The 20,180-nt window shown below is 40.2% G+C and overlaps 1 protein-coding gene across 4 annotated transcripts in view; it reads right to left on the reverse strand.

Moving 5' to 3' along the window:
- Positions 1 to 20,180, reverse strand: part of USP48 (ubiquitin specific peptidase 48) — an 89,370-nt gene that overhangs the window by 18,829 nt on the left and 50,361 nt on the right. For all 4 annotated transcript variants that reach the window (XM_007083823.2, XM_042993895.1, XM_042993894.1 and 1 more), the window contains 10 exons: positions 17,850 to 18,047; positions 16,118 to 16,232; positions 15,054 to 15,184; positions 13,819 to 13,890; positions 7,688 to 7,812; positions 7,402 to 7,524; positions 7,062 to 7,123; positions 6,321 to 6,431; positions 4,372 to 4,502; positions 3,925 to 4,031 (listed from right to left, as the gene is read on the reverse strand). In XM_007083823.2, coding sequence (XP_007083885.2) covers positions 3,925 to 4,031; positions 4,372 to 4,502; positions 6,321 to 6,431; positions 7,062 to 7,123; positions 7,402 to 7,524; positions 7,688 to 7,812; positions 13,819 to 13,890; positions 15,054 to 15,184; positions 16,118 to 16,232; positions 17,850 to 18,047 — 1,175 coding nt within the window. The remainder of the gene's footprint in view (positions 1 to 3,924; positions 4,032 to 4,371; positions 4,503 to 6,320; positions 6,432 to 7,061; positions 7,124 to 7,401; positions 7,525 to 7,687; positions 7,813 to 13,818; positions 13,891 to 15,053; positions 15,185 to 16,117; positions 16,233 to 17,849; positions 18,048 to 20,180) is intronic.

Here is a 20,180-nt window from a genome sequence, read left to right on the forward strand (position 1 = left end):
TCCTTTTCATGGAAGTGTAAATGGAATGGTTTCTTTAATTTCTGATAGTTTGTTGCTAGATGTATAAAAAATGCAACTGATTTTAAATAAGCTCTACGCCCAACATGGGGCTTGAACTCATAGCCCTGGAATCAACTGATTTTATATTGATTTTGCACCTTGCAATATAATTAAATTTGTTTGTAAGTTCTAACAGTTATTTGGTGAAGCCTTTAGGGTTTTCCACATATAAAATCATGTCATGTGTCAAGAGTGATAGTTTACTTCTTCCTTTACAGTTTGGACATGTTTTTATTTCTCTTTCCTGCCTAACTGCTCTTGCCAGGATTTCAAATACTATGCTGAATAAAATTGGTGACAACTGACATCCTTGTTCCTGATCTAAAGGGAAAAGCTTTCACCTTTTTACTACCGGCTGTGGGCTGGTCATACATGACCTCTATCAAGTTGAAGTATGATCCAACTCTATCCACTTTATTGAGTTTTTCTTATAAATGGATAATACACTCTATCAAGTGCTTTTCTGCATTCATTGAGATGATATTATTTTATCCTTCCTTTCATTAATGAGGTATTTCATGTTGACTGATTTGCAGATGAATCATCCTTGCTTCCCTAGAATAAACCCCACTTGATCACAGGGTAGGTTCCTTTTAACATACTGTGAAATTTGGTTTGCTAATACTTTGTTGAGGGTTTCCACACCAATGTTCACAAGAGATACTTGCCTCTAATTTTCTTTTTATGTGGCATCCTTGCTGGCCTTGAAAACTGAGAGCATTCTCTCATCTTCTACTTTTTGGAAGAATTTAAGAAGGACAGGTATTAAATCTTTGTTTGGTAGAATTCACTAATGAAGCTATCAGGTCCTGGACTTTTGTTTGTTATTTCATGATTCAGTCTTGGAAAATTATGTTTCCAGAAATACATCTACTTCTTGAAAGTTCTCTAATTTTCTTGTAATTAATTTCCAGTTTCATACATTGTGATTGGAATAGATGCCTGATAATGATTTCCGTCTCCTTCAATTTATTGACTTATTTTGTGGCACAACACATGACCTATGCTGGAGAACGGTCTATGTCCATTTGAGGAGACAGTGCATTCTCCTGTTGTTGGATGGAGTGTTCTACATCTATCTATCTATCTATCTATCTATCTATAGATATATATATCTATTAAGTTCATGTGGTCTTACAGGTCATTTAAGCCCATGTTTCTTTATTGATTTTTTTGTCTAGATGATCTATTCATTGATGTCCCACTGTCAATGCATTGCTGTCAACTTCTCCTTTAGCTCTGTTAACATCTGCCTTACATACTTAGGTACTATGTTGGGTACATATTGGCAAACGTTATATACGTTTATGTTCTTGTTGGATTGACTTATCCTTATGTAATGACCATCTTTGTCTTACTACACTTTGTTTTAAAATCTATTTTCTCTGATACAAATAGCCTTCTTTTGGTTTCCATTTGCACGAAAGAGCTTTTCCTACCCCTTCACGTTCAGTCTCTGTGTATCCTTACATCTGAGATGAGTCTCTTATAGGCAACATATAAGTGGCTGATTCGCCTTGTTTTTTGTGTCCATTCAGCTACTCTGTGTCTTTTCATTGGGGAATTTAGTCCATTTACATTTAAATTAACTATTAATAGGCATTTACTTATTGCCAATTTGTTGTTTTCTAGTTCCTCTCTTCTCCTGCTCCTCTTCTGTCCACTGATGACTTTGTTTAGTGCTATGCTTTGATTCTTTTCTCATTATGTTTTGTGTATCTACAATAGGTTTTTGCTTTGTGGTTAACATAAGAGTCACACTTAAAATATACTGGTATACAGCAACTTAAATTTAATCATATTCTAAAACTGTTTTTTAACACCCCCAATGTTTTATGTTTTTAATACAATTTTCTACATCTTTTTATTTTTTGTATGCCTTAATTATTGCAGATAGTTATAATTGCTACTACTTTTAACCTTCACACTAGCTCTATCAAGTGATTAATCCACTTCCTTTACTATATATTTATCACTGAGATTTTTACTTTCACATTTTCTTATAACTAATTAGTCTCCTTCCTTTCAGCTTAAAGAAGTCCCTCTAATTTCTCACAGGGCTGGTTTAGTGGTGATAAACTTTTAGTTTGTACTTACCAGGAAAACTGTTGATCTCTCCTTTAATTTTGAATGATATCCTTGCCAGGAATAGTGTTTTTGGTTGAAAGTGTTTTTCCTTCAGCCCTTTGCATAGGTCATGTTACTCCTGACATGACAAGATCTGTTGGTAAGTCTTATGGAGATTCCCTTGTATGTAACAAGTTGTTTTTCTCTTGCTGCATTTAAGATTCTCTAACATTTGAGAAAATCTTCATTAATGTATCATAGCGTGGAACTTTCTGGGTTTATTTTACTTGGAATTCTCTGGGCTTCCTGGATTCAGGTGTATGTTTCCTGTCCACATTAGGGTAATTTTCAGCTGTTATTTCTTCAGAGAAGTTTTCTGCCCATTTCTCTATCTCCCGTCTTCTGGGACCTCTACAATGTGTATGTTTTTCTGCTGCATGTTGTACCATAGGCCCCTTAAGCTATCTTCATATTTAAAAAAAATTTTTAACTGCTCTGGGTGAATTCTGCAGTGTCTTCCAGATCACTGACCTTTCTTGTATTTGATGTAATCTCCTATGGAAATCTTCTAGTATATTTTTCAGATGAGTTATTGCATTCTTTGGCTCTGTGATTTGTTACTTTCTTGTATTTTCTACCTCTTGGTTGAATGAAATTCTGTGTTCATCAATTATTCTCCCAAATTCTGTGAGCATCTTTATGACCTTTACTTTGAACACTTTCTTAGGTAAATTACTTATCTGTTTTGTTACAGGTTTTTTTGCTTCTTTGTTTGGGAGTTTTACCTTGTTCTTTCATTTGGAACCCACTCTTCTGTGTCCTCATTTTGCAGGACTGTTTCTATGGGTTAAGTGGAACTATCTCTCCTGGTCTTGAAAGAGTGGCCCTGCATTAACACTGAAGCGTATTACTATTTAACTTTCTCTTACTTCTAGTTTGTCAAACTGACTGTTTCAGAACTGGGGGGCACAGAAAGGCAGTCCCCTCTGGCCATGAGAGCCCAGTGCCCAACAGGCATCCTCTGTGGATCCATTCCCCATAGCTTTATGGTTCTCAAAGGCTGAGGTACCTGTGGGTCAAAGCCCTTCTTTCCTCAGGGAGGAGTTCCATATGTGTGAGATTCGTCCCCCATAGTGGGTTGCTGTGCAAGGAGGTGGTGTTTTGGGGGAGACGGTATCTCTGCTACCCATCTTGATGTGTCCCCTTTATCTTTTGTGAAGCATCTGTTCACCTAGTTCTCAAGTTCCTTTCAAAGGGAATTATTCCACATGTAGCTGGATATTTGCTGTATCTGTAGGAGGAGGCTAAGTTTAGGATCTTCCTATGCTTCCATCTTGAACCTCCTCCCTTTCTGGGTTTGGTCCTCATCTTCTGCATGAGGTACAAATGTTCTTTGTTCACCCCCAGCACAGAGCCCAAGGCGGGACTTGAACTCACAAACCTGAGATCTAGAGTCAGATGCCTAACTGACTGAGCCACCCAGGCACCACAAGAGATACAAATATTCTTGAGGGCAGACACCTTGTCTGTCTTTTTCACCATGTATTCCCTCCATGCCAAGACCATTCCTGGTACACAGCTGACATCTAATAATTATTTGTGGAACAAATTAATAACAAAATCCACATACAATCAAAGTAACTATTCATTTTCACTCCTTATCCGATTTCTATTCTTATGCCAAATAGCTCCAAGGAAAGAAAAATGTGATCCTAGGCAGGCCTCAGTGAAAATCCAACCGCAAGTCAAAAAGCAAGCTTGATCATTACTGGTCATGGCCACAAGAGGGACTGGTACCTTTTTATTATCCACAACTTTATGGACGTAGATGGTGGCTTGAGTGTATTCACGTAGGTCCCTCTGCTGTTGACATAATAAGCCCTCTCTGCATTCTGGACAGAGTTCTAAAGAAACAAAGTAAATCAGAAGTGGCTGAGGAATTAATGTCAAAGAAAAAAAATATATAAAAACAAACATCAAAGCTACCAGGGAGCATTCATTAAATAACTATTACTCATATTTTCTATTAATGTATTCCATTGAATGCGTTTACTATAAACAAATAAATAAAGACACAAATAATGGAATGGGAATAGGATAATTCTCACCTGGGGCGTATTAGTTTGGACCAACACATGCTCTTTAATTTTAAGTAGGGAATACAGCAGTGACATCCCCTCCTTCCCTCTTAAAATGTCACATTTTAACTACACGAAACATAAACAGATGAATATGAAAACTTACTTGGCTCAGAAATATACTGTGTTTCTGAAGGGTTTACATCTCCCACTTCAGTTCTTGTGATTTTAATTACATGATCCACGACAAAGAGCTTTTGAATCATTTGCCACTCGCCGGGCCATATGAGAGCTATACTGTGCAAAAGAACCCAACATGCCTTAAGACACATGGAAATGAAGGGAACTAACATAATCCATTAGTCTCCCAAAACCAAAACATCAAAAGCAGTATTTAATACAAAGAAGTTAAAAAGGAAAAGATACATCTTCCTCAACAATGAACACTAGATTTCCTCATACAAAACAATGGTGTTACAGCAATGAAAGTAAAGGGACTATAGTTACAGGAAGCAATATGGCAACATTTCAAAAACTGAAACTGAATACACAAGTTAGTTACAGAGGGATATCATATAATGCCCATTTATATAAAACATTTTTAAATATGCAAAATATTAGTGTGTGTGTGTGTTTGTGTTTAAGTAGTATTTCTGAGGATGATAACCCTCAGCATCAGGCCTGTGGTTACCGCAAGGGAGGAAGAGAGAGAGAAAAGGGGGAATGGAAGAAACGATAAGTACCGAGGGACCTTAGATTTTATTTGAACTGTTTTTCTTTTTTTTTTTAAAGTCAATTTTATTTATTTATTTTCAACTTAAAAGAGAGAGAAGGGGCAAGTGGGGCAAAGGAGCAGAGGGAGACAGAGATTCTTAAGCAGGTTCCATGATCAGCACAAAGCTCAAAACAAGGCTCGATCCCACGACCCTGGTAACATGCATGACCTGAGCTGAAATCAAGAGTCAAACGCTCAACTGACAGAGCCACACAGGTACTCCTGAATTGTTTAACTTTTAAGCTGGCTAATACACACATTTCTTTTATTATTACAGACATTTTCCAGATGTCCAACATTTATAGCACCCACCCCGCAAAGAGGAAGGAAGGAAAAAGAGAGCTGGGGGAGAACCTAGAAGAAGAAACAGATTAACTCTCAGTTTCCATAAACGATGGTAAAGTATTAACACGGATAACAAACTCCCCGCCTCTAGCTTACTGCCAAAGAAATTGTTATTTGTGTGTTCTAATTTTCACGGTTTATAAGGAATATCAGAGGCATTCTATCTTTTCTTACACAGTTAAAAATTATTTGAAAAGATCAAATGGCAACATCAGGAGTGAGTTTCATATTAAGAGCCCTTATGGAAGCACTTGGCAGGTGGCACAAAAATTTCCATTTTAAGACCCCAGAATTCCTGACGACCAGTTCAGTGGCTCCGCTCTGGTGCCATGCTGCCTTCCTCCTCCTCATCTGTTTCCTGAAGCCTGGGGGCTGCAGGAAAAACAACTACAATCAAGATCCCTGGTGATTCTGGGATGCTGGAAGACATCTGCTAGAGAGGCTGTATTGGTACCCGAAGCTTCTGGAAGAAGAAGGCAGGGCTTCAGGAAGGACAAAGCACAGAAAAAGAACAAGGTAGCCTCAGGGGGCTTCTCGCCTGTTAGGGAGAGACAGTCTTGCTTTCTTTAAAAAAAAAAAAAAAAAGTTAAGTGCTCACTCTGGTGGAGTTTATGAAACAACACTCCCCACAATTCAGCAAAGGCCCAGATTCTTCAAACAGACTGCTTATGTCAGAGGAAAAATAACCTAAATATACTTTATTAGTCATTAGAAAATCACATGGAGGTGCCTTGGTGGCTCAGTCGGTTAAGCATCCAACTTTGACTCAGGTCATGATCTCGCGGTTTGTGAGTTCGAGCCCTGCGTCAGGCTGTGCTGACTGCTCAGAGCCTGGAGACTGTTTCAGATTCTGTGTCTCCCTCTCTCTCTGCCCTTCCCCCATTCACACTGTCTCTCTCTCTCTCTCTCTCTCTCTCTCTCTCTCAAAAAGAAATAAACATTAAAAAAAAGAAAAGAAAAGAAAAATAAAAATCACATGAAGAGAAGAAACTCACAGTTTAGAATCTTCTTTGGTCATGGAAGCAAATGTAAACATGAGTCCCCCATGGGGGCACAGAAGAGCACTGTTTCCAACTGATGACACGGGACTACATCTTGTGGGTTTTCTATTCAAAGGAGACAAGGAGGATCAACATACTTCACTATGGCAATGACTTCAGATTTTTAAAGTAATTATTTTAAAATTAGACACACATTTAAAAGGATACTAGTTAAATAAATGTTTTCTTAAGATTATTTAACTTAAACAAAAGAAAGCTTTTAATATGTGTAAAAAAAAAAAAAGTAACCATCAATGGTACCATGATCAGAATTCATACTTCTTAATTTTTATTTTCTTTTTTAAGTAGGCTCTATGCCCAACATGGGGCTTCAACTCATGGCCCTGAGATCAAGAGTCACATACTCTACTGTAGGAGCAAGCCGGGTACCCCTAGAACCCATAATTCTTTTTTTTTTTTCCAATGTCATTGGAATTTTGACATTTATTTTTAAGAGACAGAGCACAAGGGGGTGGGGGGTGGTGGGCAGAAAGAGAGGGAGACACAATCTGAAGCAGGCTTAACTGTCAGCACAGAGCCTGACGCGGGGCTTGAACCCACGAACTGTGAGGTCATGACCTGAGCCAAAGTCGGATCCTTAACCGATTTGAGCCACCCAGGCGCCCCTAGAATCCATTATTCTTAAAATACTAAAGTGAACAACAACAAAAGGAAATAGAAAATGTTGGGTTCTACCTGACAAATTTCCGCCATTCTTCTACAAAGAACTGTGACACAATGTACAGGACATCTGTATCCTGGAACAGAGAAGCACACACAAATGCCTGTTAACTCGGTGCGCACGTAACCGAAACCCTTTAGGGATAATGTTTTTCCATGTACTGTGGTTCTCCTTCCTCAAGTTTTATAACTAAAATGTAAATACAGCCCTCTGCCAAGGAACCGTAAGCTAGAATAAACCCACTGATTAGACTACCAAAAAATGAGAATCTGGGTTGTTCTGAAACAGTTCACTGGGAATTTGTCAAGAGCTTTGAAAAGGTAAGAATTCCATCCTTTGTGGGGATCATTATACCTCTGGCCAGTTACTGAGACATGGTCTGTTTTTGTCCTGGAACAAATTCGGAAGAGAAGTCTTTTGCTCGTTTGCAATCATCTTATGTAAGGCTTCATTTTCTTCCCCTTCTCTTTCTAAAATCTGAAAAAAGAGAACGAAGCAAGAGGTAATCAACCACCTCCTGCTGACGGCACAGGGCTTGCCTCCTCCCTACACCCCCATCAGAAGTACAATGTCAGCTCTGAAAAGTCAATCCAGGGAGGCGGCATGCGATCCCCACAGATGCCAGCACAACATTCAGTACCTTGCACTGTGAGCAGCATTCTCTGTAACTTGGAAACTCAGGAGCCTTTGGAAAGTACTGTTGCAGTTTGTTCCAAGCGTCTTTAGAAACAAGTCGTCTTTCGTTTTCAGATATGCATAACTCCCCTGAGTTAAAAAAATGAAAAAATTATATTTGGGGGAAAACAGCTTTAAAAGGTCAATATACACACCCTTCAACAAATCTATCTTCTATTACTTAAACTTTAGGAAAATTTGTATGTATTCTTTTCCTTATTTTCTGTAATTTGCACCCTCTTTCCCTCGTTTCAAAAATCTGTAGATTTCATCTTCAAGGTCATTTAATTCTAAAGGTGGTAGCCTTTCCGGTATATGCTTCATCTAGGTCTGCGGTTGAAAAATTAGGTGATAAAATCACATAGATGAGACCAGGGAGGGGCAAGAAAGCACTAATAGGGCCTGCAGGGACCCTGGTGCCCCTGTGACAAGGCAGGGTGTTCAAGAGAAACGCATCTCCACCCACAGTTAAATGCCACGCTTCCCTACAGGTTTTTTCTTTGCTTTTATTTTTAATGTTTATTTACAGAGAGTGAGAGGGAGGGGAAGAGAGACAGGGAGAGTGAATCCCAAACAGGCTTCCCGCTGTCAGTGCAGAGCCCGGCGTGGGGCTTGAACCCACAAACCTCGAGATCATGACCTGAGCTGAAATCAACAGGAATTTAACAGACTGAGCCACTCGGATGCCCCTGTGGTTCCAATTTCTATTGTTTGGCTGCTCCCGGTTGATAAATTAGTAAACTGCATTTTAGTCATTACCCAAAAAAACTACCGTTAAGTTCTGAAAGCCATACATTTGCTTCTACCCCCATAACTAAGAGTAATTAAGCCAGTGACCTTTCTAAATACTGTGTTGTCATTTTGGCTTTACATATTCTATGTAATAAATAAATGGAGAATCAGAGAAATTGGTATACAGACTCACTGTAGGTTGTTTACAAGGAAGCTGGGATATGACCCCAGATCTGTCTCATCCAAACTCCACAATTTCTAACACCTCAAAATGCATCTTCTTACCTTACACCTCTTATTGAGCTTTGAATACTCAAGAAAAGGTTATTTTGCATTAAAAAAACATGACCAGAGAAAATAGGTCACACTGCAAAAATTAACTTTCTGAGCAGGCTGTTAAATTTCCTGAGGCTATGAAGATCCACTCCAACATGTCTATCCCCAGACACAACCAGGGAATTTTTTTTAAGTTAACTGGTTTATCAGATGTTAATTTAGTGCATCGTTTTCGGTGAAATACGATGCAGCCATCAAAAAGATTACAGTAGGTTTTCACAACCGATTTAGAAAAAAAACTCCAAGGCAGTTACAATTTTAAAGGGGTTTCTTTCCTTTCTCCCAAAAAAGGACTAAAGAGGACGTACATGCTATGTATATACGCGCATGGTATCGCACGGTGTGGTTCAGAAAAGCAGTGTGAATAAAGTAAATAATACAAACACACACACACATTAATAGCATGTCATGTTAACCATGGATGTGTTGCCCTTGTTTTAATAAGAGGTTATTATTTTTTTTAATATATTTTGAATTTTTTTTACATTTATTTATTTTTGAAAGACAGAGCACAAGTGGGGGAGGGGCAGAGAGAGAGGGAGACACGGAATCCCAAGCAGGCTCCAGGCTCTGAGCTGTCAGCACAGAGCCCGATGTGGGGCTTGAACTCACAAATCGTGACATCATGACCCGACCTGAAGTCAGACGCTTAACCGACTGAGCCACTCAGGAGCCCCAATAAGAGGTTATTTTTACGTAATGACTTACTTTAATGTGGGATGGGTATAAAGAACAACCTAAATTTATTTTGAAGTCAGAAGAGTATATGAATCATTCATTTTGCTGCAGTTTAACTGTCCCCTGTGCTCCTTGTGATGTGTCTACACTTAGGTACAAATCATTTTAATAACTGCTGATGATTTAATGTATCTGAATATGAGTTATTATGAGGTCATAAACAACTTTTTTTAGACTTGTATTCTGCAATAAGTTTCCTAAAACGTGAAAGGAAAAAGCCTATCAACTAAGTTCACTCTTGACCAACATCTCCCAATACAGATCAAACCAGTCATGAAAGATTAAATTCACCAAACACACTTGGATGGCCTAATTCCCAAAGATTCTTCTGACAAACACAGAAATCTAGTAGTAAACAATGAGTTCACACATTGTGTGTAAATACCCTCACCCACAAAATCTAGGTTAAACTATAGTAACTTGGGGCATAGAACACCTGAAAAACACATAAAAATAAAACGCAATGCTGTCCAACTATTAACCAATCTGTATAACAAAAGAGGTTTAAGTTACGGGAAGGTTATCCACTTAAATGAATATACAATGAACTGGGTAAGAACACTTAATACATAGAAAGTATCTGCAATAAATACTGAATTCTATGGTAGTAATCGATCTCCTAATGGAGTATAATCTGGTGATTAATTCACATAAATCTCTGATGTATTAAATATACACGGGGCTTTAGAAATACATCAGGATTTTACTATACAAATATGCAAATTCAAAAGAAGGACTTCCAGATAAAAATGACATTTATAACTGTACTTTCAGTGCCTCCTCAAATATCATTACACCAGAGGAAAGGGATTTTTTAAAAAATTTATAAAATCATGGTGACAAAGAGAACACAGAGGGAGCAATGCCAACAAAAATGTCTGAAGCTTAAGAGCAAATGGATGAGACAGAAGAAAAATTAATTTAAATGTGGTATAGGTCAGGAAGTAACCAGATTTACTACACAGCAGAACAGCCCCCATCGACCCAGGAATCAGAAGCACACAGAAGTAGGGATGAGATTGCAAAACAGGAGAATAGACCAAAAGTCTCTATTTAGGAGGCAGTTAAAATTCTCACGCCCTTCCTCAATGCCCTACAGATAAAAGCCACTCTATCCACAAAAGACCACAGGCTTCCCCCTGCACTGGAGGACAGAAAGTGCAGACATGAATGCGGTCATGAGCTGAGAGGGGGACCAGTAAATGTTTCACATAGAAGGCAAAGGCTCCCAAGCACTCTTCTCTCTTACAACCCCAGAGCAGCGACAGCGCAGTCAGCATTGTCCAGGCATGAAAATGGAAAATGCTGATGGAGAGATCCGAGCACCCAAGAACAGACACCAACAAGGAGAACTCCCGAGCACAACAGCCCAGCCACAGCACCCTAACAGCAAAGCTCGTCATCATCAGCTGCTGCCACACACACCCGGCAACCAGAGAGCATCTTGCACAGTACGTGAGGTAGGGCCTGCGCCAAGACAGGCCCGGGTGAGATGTCACAACACTGGGGACAAAAATCTGACAAGTTACCAGAAATGGAAGGGAAAAAAATACCTAAAAAGAATGGCTCTGGACAAAAGGTACATTGAAAGAGCAACTCTTCCCGCGCTTGGCAAAACTACCCTTCTAGTGTGGTGAACTTGAGGTGATTCTCACCTCTGTGTGCCTCACTTTACTTATTCATCAGTAAGACAGAGAAGACAGTAATACCTCTCAGCGTTGTTGTAGAGATTAAAGGAGCTAATACCTATACGCTTAGAAAACGACTGGGCACATGGCAAACATTCAATAAATGTCCACTATCATCTTACTATTATTAGTGCGATTACCACCACCACCACCACCACAGCTCAGGAAGGAGTTTTAATATAAATCTAATGAGTGAAGTGGGTTTCTAAGGTACAATATGCTGCACCTGTAAACCCTGGCATCCATGGGCAGACAGTACACTGACAAGTGAGGTCCACAAAATCCAGTCGTTGAGAACCATACTTTTGAAATATGAGGTAAAATAGGGGTGCCAGGCCGCCTCAATCAGTGGAGCACTCACTCTTGATCTCAGAGCACCTGGGTGGCTCAGTTGGTTAAGTGTCCGACTCTTGGTTTCAGCTTAGGTCATGATCTCACAGTTCATGGGTTCGGGCCCTGCATCGAACTCTGTACTGGTGGAGCCTGCTTGGGATTCTCTCCTTTGCTCTCTGCCTGTCCCCAGCTCATGCTCTCTCTCTCTCTCTCTCAAAATAAATAAGCGTTAAAGTAAAAAACAAAAACAAAACTAGATAATGTACAGCAACAAAATGCCACGAAGCTGAGATCAAGCCAAAGATCTTAACAAAACAAAACCCCAGCTCTTGTGCTCAATTTCTGCTGAAGAGTGCAGCCCAAGTTCTGAAATCACACTCAGGTCTGCCATGCTTTCTGTCAAAACTGTAATCCTGAAATGACAAGATGAGACAAGAAGTGGGAAGGCAGAGCAAAAGTCAGTGAGCTAAGGATTAAGATGACATCCGACTTGCGACGCGTTTTCCAGCAGTTGGGCAGCACCTCGCGGGAAAGTAGCAATGAGCCACAGAATCCTCAACTCTCGAAAGGGAGACAATTACCCCACTGTCCACACCCATGCTATGATGGATTTAAAAAAAAAAAAAAAAAAAAGCTGACACCACAGCAGGAGGAAAAAAACTGATCCACTCTTGGCTATTCGCTTCACCTTTATCTGCTTGTTCTGTCAAGCACTCCAGAGGGCATGTCTAACCCGCATGTGTGTTCCTAGTGTAAGGAAAGGCAAAATGGGAGAAAGGGTGATGTGACAGGAAAGACAGATGGGCTTGGGACCCATGACCCACAAACACCCGAATCCACATCCCACGATGACACCCCCTCCACGTGGTATGGTCAGCAAACGAGTGAGCTCAGCCACTCAGCTAGCAAGCTAAAGCACAGCGTGATAATGGTCAGCAACATCACCATGCCAAGCATCACTCACCTGACAATTACTGTCACTAGTGTCTTCAAGGAGTCTTGATACAAAAGCACTAAGGTGCATGAGGGTAAATATGAGATTATTGTGCGCTGATTTGGAATGAACTAATGAATTAAGAATTGGATACAGTTAGGGGGCTCCCGGGTGGCTCAGGTGGTTAAGTGGCCGACTTTGGCTCAGGTGGCGATCTCACGGTTCATGGGTTCGAGCCCCGCATCAAGATCTGGGCTCACGGCTCAGAACCTGGAGCCTGCCTCAGATTCTGTCTCCTTCTTTCCCTCTTTGCCCCTCCCCGGCTCATGCTCGGTCTCTCTCTGTCCCTGAATAACTGAATAACAATGTTTAAAAAGGAAAAAAAAAAAAGAATTGGATACAGTTAGAAATGAGAGAGGAGGAAGGAGACTTATGCAGTAAGTGCCTTTGAGAAGTTGATGCCTCTTTGATGTGCAGACAGCTAACAGAATGGGAAACTGTGTGCCATATACAAGGAGTCCCTTGCAAAAAGTTACTTATTAGAAGTGAGCACTAAGACCAAGTAAGAGATAATCAAATACACAGGATTGATTTAAAAAAATTGGAAATTATCATTAAGAGAACATAGCACACAGTAGCTACTCAATGGATATCTCAGAAATGAAACCAGAAGTAGCCCTAAGAATAAGAAATATATGAATTTTGTTCTCAGAGTATTCAAGTCAAACAAAGACTCTCACTCATGGGACATAACGGACATTCCTGCCTTCAAACTCAGTCTTTCAATTGACACACGACAAAGTTTCTTTTCTAAATATGGTAAAATCCTATTTTGTATTTTTTTAAAAAAATTGTTTGCAAGGAAAGAACATATGAGAGGCCCTGGCACGAAAGCAGGCAGTAAGAAGTTAACTGGGGAAAAGGACGGGAGAACAGAAATAGGAAAAGTCAAGCAGATTAGAAAGCCGGTTTACTGCACCATGACAGCCACATCAGGGCCTACTTCTCTCAGAAACCCGGGGAGAATACTTAACAAAACATCTGTGATACACTAACGTCAGACTAACAACACAAGATGTATGCTTCTAGGGCACCTGGACGGCTCAGCTGGTTGAGCATCCGACTTTGGCTCAGGTCATGATCTCGTGGTTCGAGAGTTCGAGCCCCATGCCGGGCTCTGTGCCGACAGCTCAGAGCCCAGAGCCTGCTTTCGGATTCTGTGTCTCCCTCTCTCTTTTCCCCTCCACTGCCCGCACACTGTCTCTCTCTCTGTCTCTCCCTCTCTCAAAAATAAAATAAAACATTAAGAAAAAAAGATGTATGCTTCTAGCTTACCATGTGGGCACAGAATGTCTTCATTAAAATTTAATTCCTCCTCCTCTTCTTTCCTTTCTTCTTTTGATTCCTCTAATCAAAAGAAACACAGATAATAATCATTCTAGCTGTTATATTTGAAGGTCAAAGCAGCAGTACCGCTGAGCACAATTCCGAACAAAGAAAACTTGAAACATTCCAAAAATTAGACCCAAGTGATTCGTACATGGTTATGCTAAGAAGCGCTATGTTTCTTTCCCTTAAAAGGAAAGAAAAATATCTGAATGGCAGTTTTACTTTTTAAAGATTTAGATTATGCAAGAAAATGTTCTTTTTTTTTTTTTTTCAAGTTGAAAAATACTTTACATCTCCTTCCATTAATTCTAGTCAAGCTATTCAGAATACAGGATCTTAAACCAAGTTAATCATCCACATGTCACGTTATTTTCACCTACCTCTTCTTTTAGGGGTTGAACGGAAAACTTCAGAAAAGGCTAATGAGAAATAAGGACTTAACCGATAACATCAAAAACGTATAATAAGAACTGTGCTTTTCCTGTTAACATTTCTCTTCTAACATCTGCTTTTACTATTTGTCTGCATTGTGTCACCATGAATTTGTAGTTGTGTATACCAGGAACACAATCCTTAAGCATAGGGAGATTAGAATGACTATGTAGGGGTTTTAGTTTATGTTAAGTATACATTTTTAATACGCTTAAGATAATATGTAAAGAATATTTATTAATCATTAAAAAACTCAAGTGGAAGGGCACCTGGTTGGTTCAGTTGGTCGAACACCTTGGTTTCAGCTCAGGTCATGATCCCAGGGTCCTGCAGTCAAGCATGGAGCCTGCTTCGGATTCTGTCTCCCTCTCTGCCCCCCTCCCTCACTTGCGCACGTGTGTGCGATTTCTCTCTCAAATCAGTAAAAAAATGAAAAAGAAAGGACACCGACCAGGTAACTGTCTCCTCATTCCGTCACAAACACAATGAACTTCTCAAATAAATGGCCATGGTTAATCTCAGTGATAATTTTGAAAGGCAGTCTTGACACTGCTCTATCATTTTTCATCTATCAGACTAGTAAAAACTGATGTGAATGGTATACTCTTTATGTTGACCAAAGCACTGGAAAACAAGCCCCAACATACTTTCTGAAGGAAATTTACCAATACGAGTCAGTACATGGCAATTCCGTATGGGTATGTCACGGTATAGTTTATGACCACTGACACACTAGTTTTCAACATTACCTTTATTTAAGGTGTTGCCGTTCATCTTCCCGTTGCTTTGGTCGACGTCCCCATCTTGTTCGTCTAATTGCTCGAGAGCCAGCTGGCGCCAGCTGCGCAAGGAAGATTTCCCTACCCAAAACCCGTCATTGCTGTGGAACAGAGACCACGTGACGTCACGCAAGTAGTATTTCCTGAGGCCCCCATCCCCTCTTTACCTGTAAAGGCCACAACTAGAGCGAATTACTAACATTCAAACTCTGTCGTCCACACCATTTTTATCCCCCTCCTGCATCCTGGCCATTTTTCCTCATCACTACTGAATAGCACAGATCTCATATTCATTCTGGTTCCATCCCAAATCTCGTCCGGCTTCCTCAGTTACGTTCAAGCTTGACCCGACTCAGCTGGCTACTTTCTTTCACGTGACTACCAGGCACAACTACATATAGCTGTGCCTTCAAGGACATCTGTAGGTACTCTCACACACATCCACGTCTATATGCAAACACACATCTGAGAACTCATTAGGCTGTTTACAGAATGATCAAAAACAGTGAATAATATTTATTTGGAAAACACGCACCTTCAATTAAACCCAGACATAACAGGTGCCATACTAAATGCCACCTGATTTTGTTGGTTCCTGGGTGCAAGATACTCTGTGGAGTGATGCTCGACATACTACAAGTACCCTGGGTATTTTCGACAAGGGCCCTCCACGGGGGACCATTTGTTAATACACGTCATGCTCTCTAAAGGGGGCACCCCCACGCCTGCCAGGAGTACTGACAATTCCACTCCCGAACGCACTAACATGCTGCTTGGTTTGGTCGGACTGCAGACCCACACCTCTGCTTCTACTTTTCTAACAGAGGGAGTGCAGTCACAAAGGCTGTGTCACTTGGCTTTCCTTATCTTTGCCGCAGTGGCAACCATTGCGACATTTAATCTAGCTGTCAACCACCGCATCACCCTTTCCTCAAAACATCCTAACTCCTATGGTCTGGAACTAATAAGCCGCTTCGTGATTTCCTCTACAACTGTTGCAGCTCGTCATAAACAGCATGCGCTGTGTAACATACCCCTTTACTGTTGCTTTTAGCAGATTATTGACAGTTTTATAGTCTTCATTTAGTTGATTCTTCAGACGTAACACACGACAACGTTCTACCACACACTCCTTACACAGGGCTTTCACTAGAGGGAATGAAAGGAAACGGTTCATTCACATACTAATTTCCTGATAGGGAAGTGTCAGTACTACACAGAACACAGAATTCTCAATCAAAGTTGCATGTTTTGATAGCAGAGCAGATTAGCATATATCCTACGTTGCTTAGGCGATACAGATTTCAAAACACCAATATTGTTCTGTACATAAAGAACAATGCGAGGCGAGATGTCACCATTCGCTACAACTACCTATGCTATCTACTATTTTACGAGATTTAGATGCCTATTTTACAAGACTGTAGTTAAATAATGGAGGCTCTCAGGTGGGGGGGGAGGGCACAGAGGAGTGTCAACATATCTGACAACTATAAATGTAATGTTAAATGAGAGCTTCGTGGGGGTATGAAATATTGGAACACTTCAAAGCACAGAAAGCACAGAACACTACAGGGAAAAACACCACCAAGGCCCCAAACTCACAGCTGCAGGAATCACGAAATGTGATTTTGGTTTTTTTTACTTTATTTATTTACGTTGAGGAGGGTGGAGAGGGGCAGAGAGAGGAGGAGAGAGAATCCCAAGCAAGCTCTGCACTGTCAGTGCAGAGCCCGACGTGGGGCTCAACTGAGCCACCCAGGCAGCCCGGAAATGTGATTCTTGGAATGATATAATCACTGCTTAGTTCACTGATTGTGAATCAAAAACAAATTGGGAAAGCAAAACTCCAGATGTGTACAAGAGAAGGTCTGAATCTTGCAGTTAAATGCCAGTTTTTATGCAGTAAGTTGTACGACCACGCTCCCCCTTCCTACTAAATTAAATGCTGTTTTCGGAAAGGGGGAACGTGGTCGCACAATTTTATTAGATTCACCGACAGACTGGAGGGAGGCCTTGTGTGGCCAGTAGCTCATTAAAAGGAAAGTGTTTTGAGGAGAGACAACCGGAAGCAAACGGACTACGGACACTACGTGGTTATAAATACCTCTGCATTCAAGGTGGCATCAAGTAGCTTCCATTCATAAGCTAAGTGAACAATCTACGGAAGTCAAATCAGATGTCCAATCTACCAGACCAAGGTTCAAGTACTCTGAAGACTACTGTACAAACTAATAAAAGACTACCACGTGGTTTCCTCAAAAGAGGAAAATTTTGTCTTTGAGAGGGCAAAATCCATCGTTAAAACTCAAAGAAAAGTGTCAGTTTCTTAGATTCTAACATTACAAATATATGAGGTCTAGGAGCACCTGGGTGACTCCACTGGGTAAGCGTCCAACTCTTGATCTCGGTTCAAGTCACGATCTCACGGTTCGTGAGTTGGAGCCCTCTGTTGGAAATCTGTGCTGCCAGTGCGGAGCCTGCTTGGGATTCATTCATTCATTCATTCATTCATTCATTCTCTCTCTCTCCGCCCTTCCCCCGTTTGTGTGCTCTCTCTCTCAAACATAAATAAATAAACCTTAAAAATAAAATAAAAATAGCTTATAAGGTCTAATGCTGCATAACTTCTCTCATTAGCAAACCCTTTCTGCAAAGCGTAAGGAGCATTTGCTCTGGCTGTCACAGTTTGGGTGAGATGATCAGAGACCACAAGCTGAGGACTTAAGGCATTACTTTTTCAGCAGAGAAAACACCTCGAATTACCAGTTAGTCTTGGTCCTCCTCCATATCTACTATAGAAAATGTCAGCCGCATATTCAGATATTCTCTTCATAATTGATATCTTATCAGGATGAAGCTTGTCATGGGAACACAGGCAAGCGTGATTATCGATAGGCTTGGTGGGTGTCGATTCATCCAACCATTTCTGTAGCCACTCGAGAGAGACAAATTCATAGGGCTCTGAGGGAAAAAGCAAAAGAAAGCATCTATGTATTTTCACAGCTTTTTGACTAAGTGATACTCATTTTCCTCTAAAGACAATACAAACTCTGTCCAAAGTTAGCAGAATCAGAAGAATCACTCTTCAGGGAAAATGTTGAGGAGTTTGACATAAAACTCCATTTAACTAACCCTCTTCTAGGTCAAGGAGCTGTGCACGATAGGAGACTGCACAGTTCCCTATGAGAGCGGCTGGTATTATTAACCACATTCTACAAAAGAGGCATCCACAGAGAGAAGTGTCTTGCTTGACAGCACAGCAGAGTTCTGATCAGGACACCCATGACTGTCGACTAGAAGCCATGCTCCACACATTGGCACGCAAATCATATACCCTCATTCCCTACTATGTTCATTTCATAAATGATTTTCATAAACACTTCTCACCAATGTGAAATACATCTGGAAATGAAAATGAAGAGACTGAGTTCCAAGTTATAAATTAACCTCAGAAAAAATTTTACAAATTAACCTCATCAGCCATAATCACACTTTTATAAGCCAGTTTTAACCACTGAACTTTTTTTCTTCGTCCGAGAGGATACTGGTGTCACTTAAAACGTATTTGATTTCCCCACCCCAGTCCGTATCATGAGCTACTTGTTATATAACGTATATCAAGAAAGTAAGCTATTTTATACAAATTCCAGTATGAATTACACTAGAATTGAATTGTTAGCGACTTTGACGTTGCAAAAATTTAGACAAAACTGAACCACCTCAAAATGAGTTTTCATTTGGGAAAACAAGAGTCCCAGAGTTCCCTAAAAGTCAAAATTAAGGACAAAGGGCCAGCTTTGATTACTTACAAAGATCTCCAGTGAGTCCCAGCATAAAACATAGAAGAAAACATACAGAGATTGAATTTACGTATTTGTATCATGTACTACTTCTGATGAGATCTGAGGGATAGACAATTTAATGCAAAGCCCATTTTGACCAATTGTATACTTCTCTTAGAGTTAGTGACAAGTCTAGAAAACTACTTTCCATTTAAGTTCAGTGTGAAACACTTCAATTTTTACAAAAACAAAATTCAGCATGATCGCATCCCATTATTTGTTCTAAGACTGTACATCGTCAACTGAGAGCCTTCTGATGGATTGGTCAGCCCTAATGCAGCTGCAGAGAAAGAGCTCATGACTGCCAAGTTGAGACCAAGGTCTAATCCAAGTTCTGCCACCAAGAAACTGAACTTGAGCAAGTCACTTGAACTCTCTATGCTTCAGGTCTTTTATTTGTAAAATGAAGGTAATAATACCTGCCTTCTACCTACCTCACAGGGATGTTGTTGAATGTAAAAGATAAGATATGTGAAGCATTTTGAGCTTTTTGGAAGAAAAGAGATATAGAAAAGTTAATCATACATTCACACAATATATAAAGTGGAGACCTTAAGATTCAGTATAGGTAACATGGTTGTGACACTCTACAATATATAATGATACAGCTAATTAAATTCAAAATACTTCCCAATTTTATTTGGCATTTATCGAGTTTAATCTGCCAGGGACAGAGTACACCTGGTTATCTTCAGAATTTTACTAAGATACATGATCTCTGTCCAAGAAAGCAAAATGAAACTCTTAGCATATCTAATCCTTTCTCAAATACAGTCACATAGATTAAAATTTTTACTAATCTGAAGACCATCAAAGGAGGGAAAACTGAACTGTGACACAGAGGAACATTCAAGAACCATTCACCAGGTGTTCTCATGTCCCCAGGTGCTGGGGAGGGAAGAGCAGACAATGCCCACTATTGCTAACTGCAAACAAACCATAAGGATCCCGACCCTCACGAGAAAAGGAGTCCAGGAAGTACAGAAAACACTCTGTGCCAAGGGCCGGCTGCTGGAATTGAAAGCCCAGGGTGGCTGTACCCCGGACCCGTATGATAATGTGACTCAAAGGCAATCTGCTTCAGACAAGATTTCCCAATCCCCTACTCGAATCCCACAGAAAACTTCCAAGTGAAGGTTATTGTTTTGGTTTTGAGCAGTTACATACGAATTAAAAGTAAGTCATGAAGATCAGAAAAATCACATCTGATTTTACAGTAAGAGGAGGAAGGGAGAGAGCAGAGAGCAGTTCT

Source organism: Panthera tigris, chromosome C1, assembly GCF_018350195.1.
Source record: "Panthera tigris isolate Pti1 chromosome C1, P.tigris_Pti1_mat1.1, whole genome shotgun sequence".
NCBI lineage: Eukaryota > Metazoa > Chordata > Mammalia > Carnivora > Felidae > Panthera > Panthera tigris.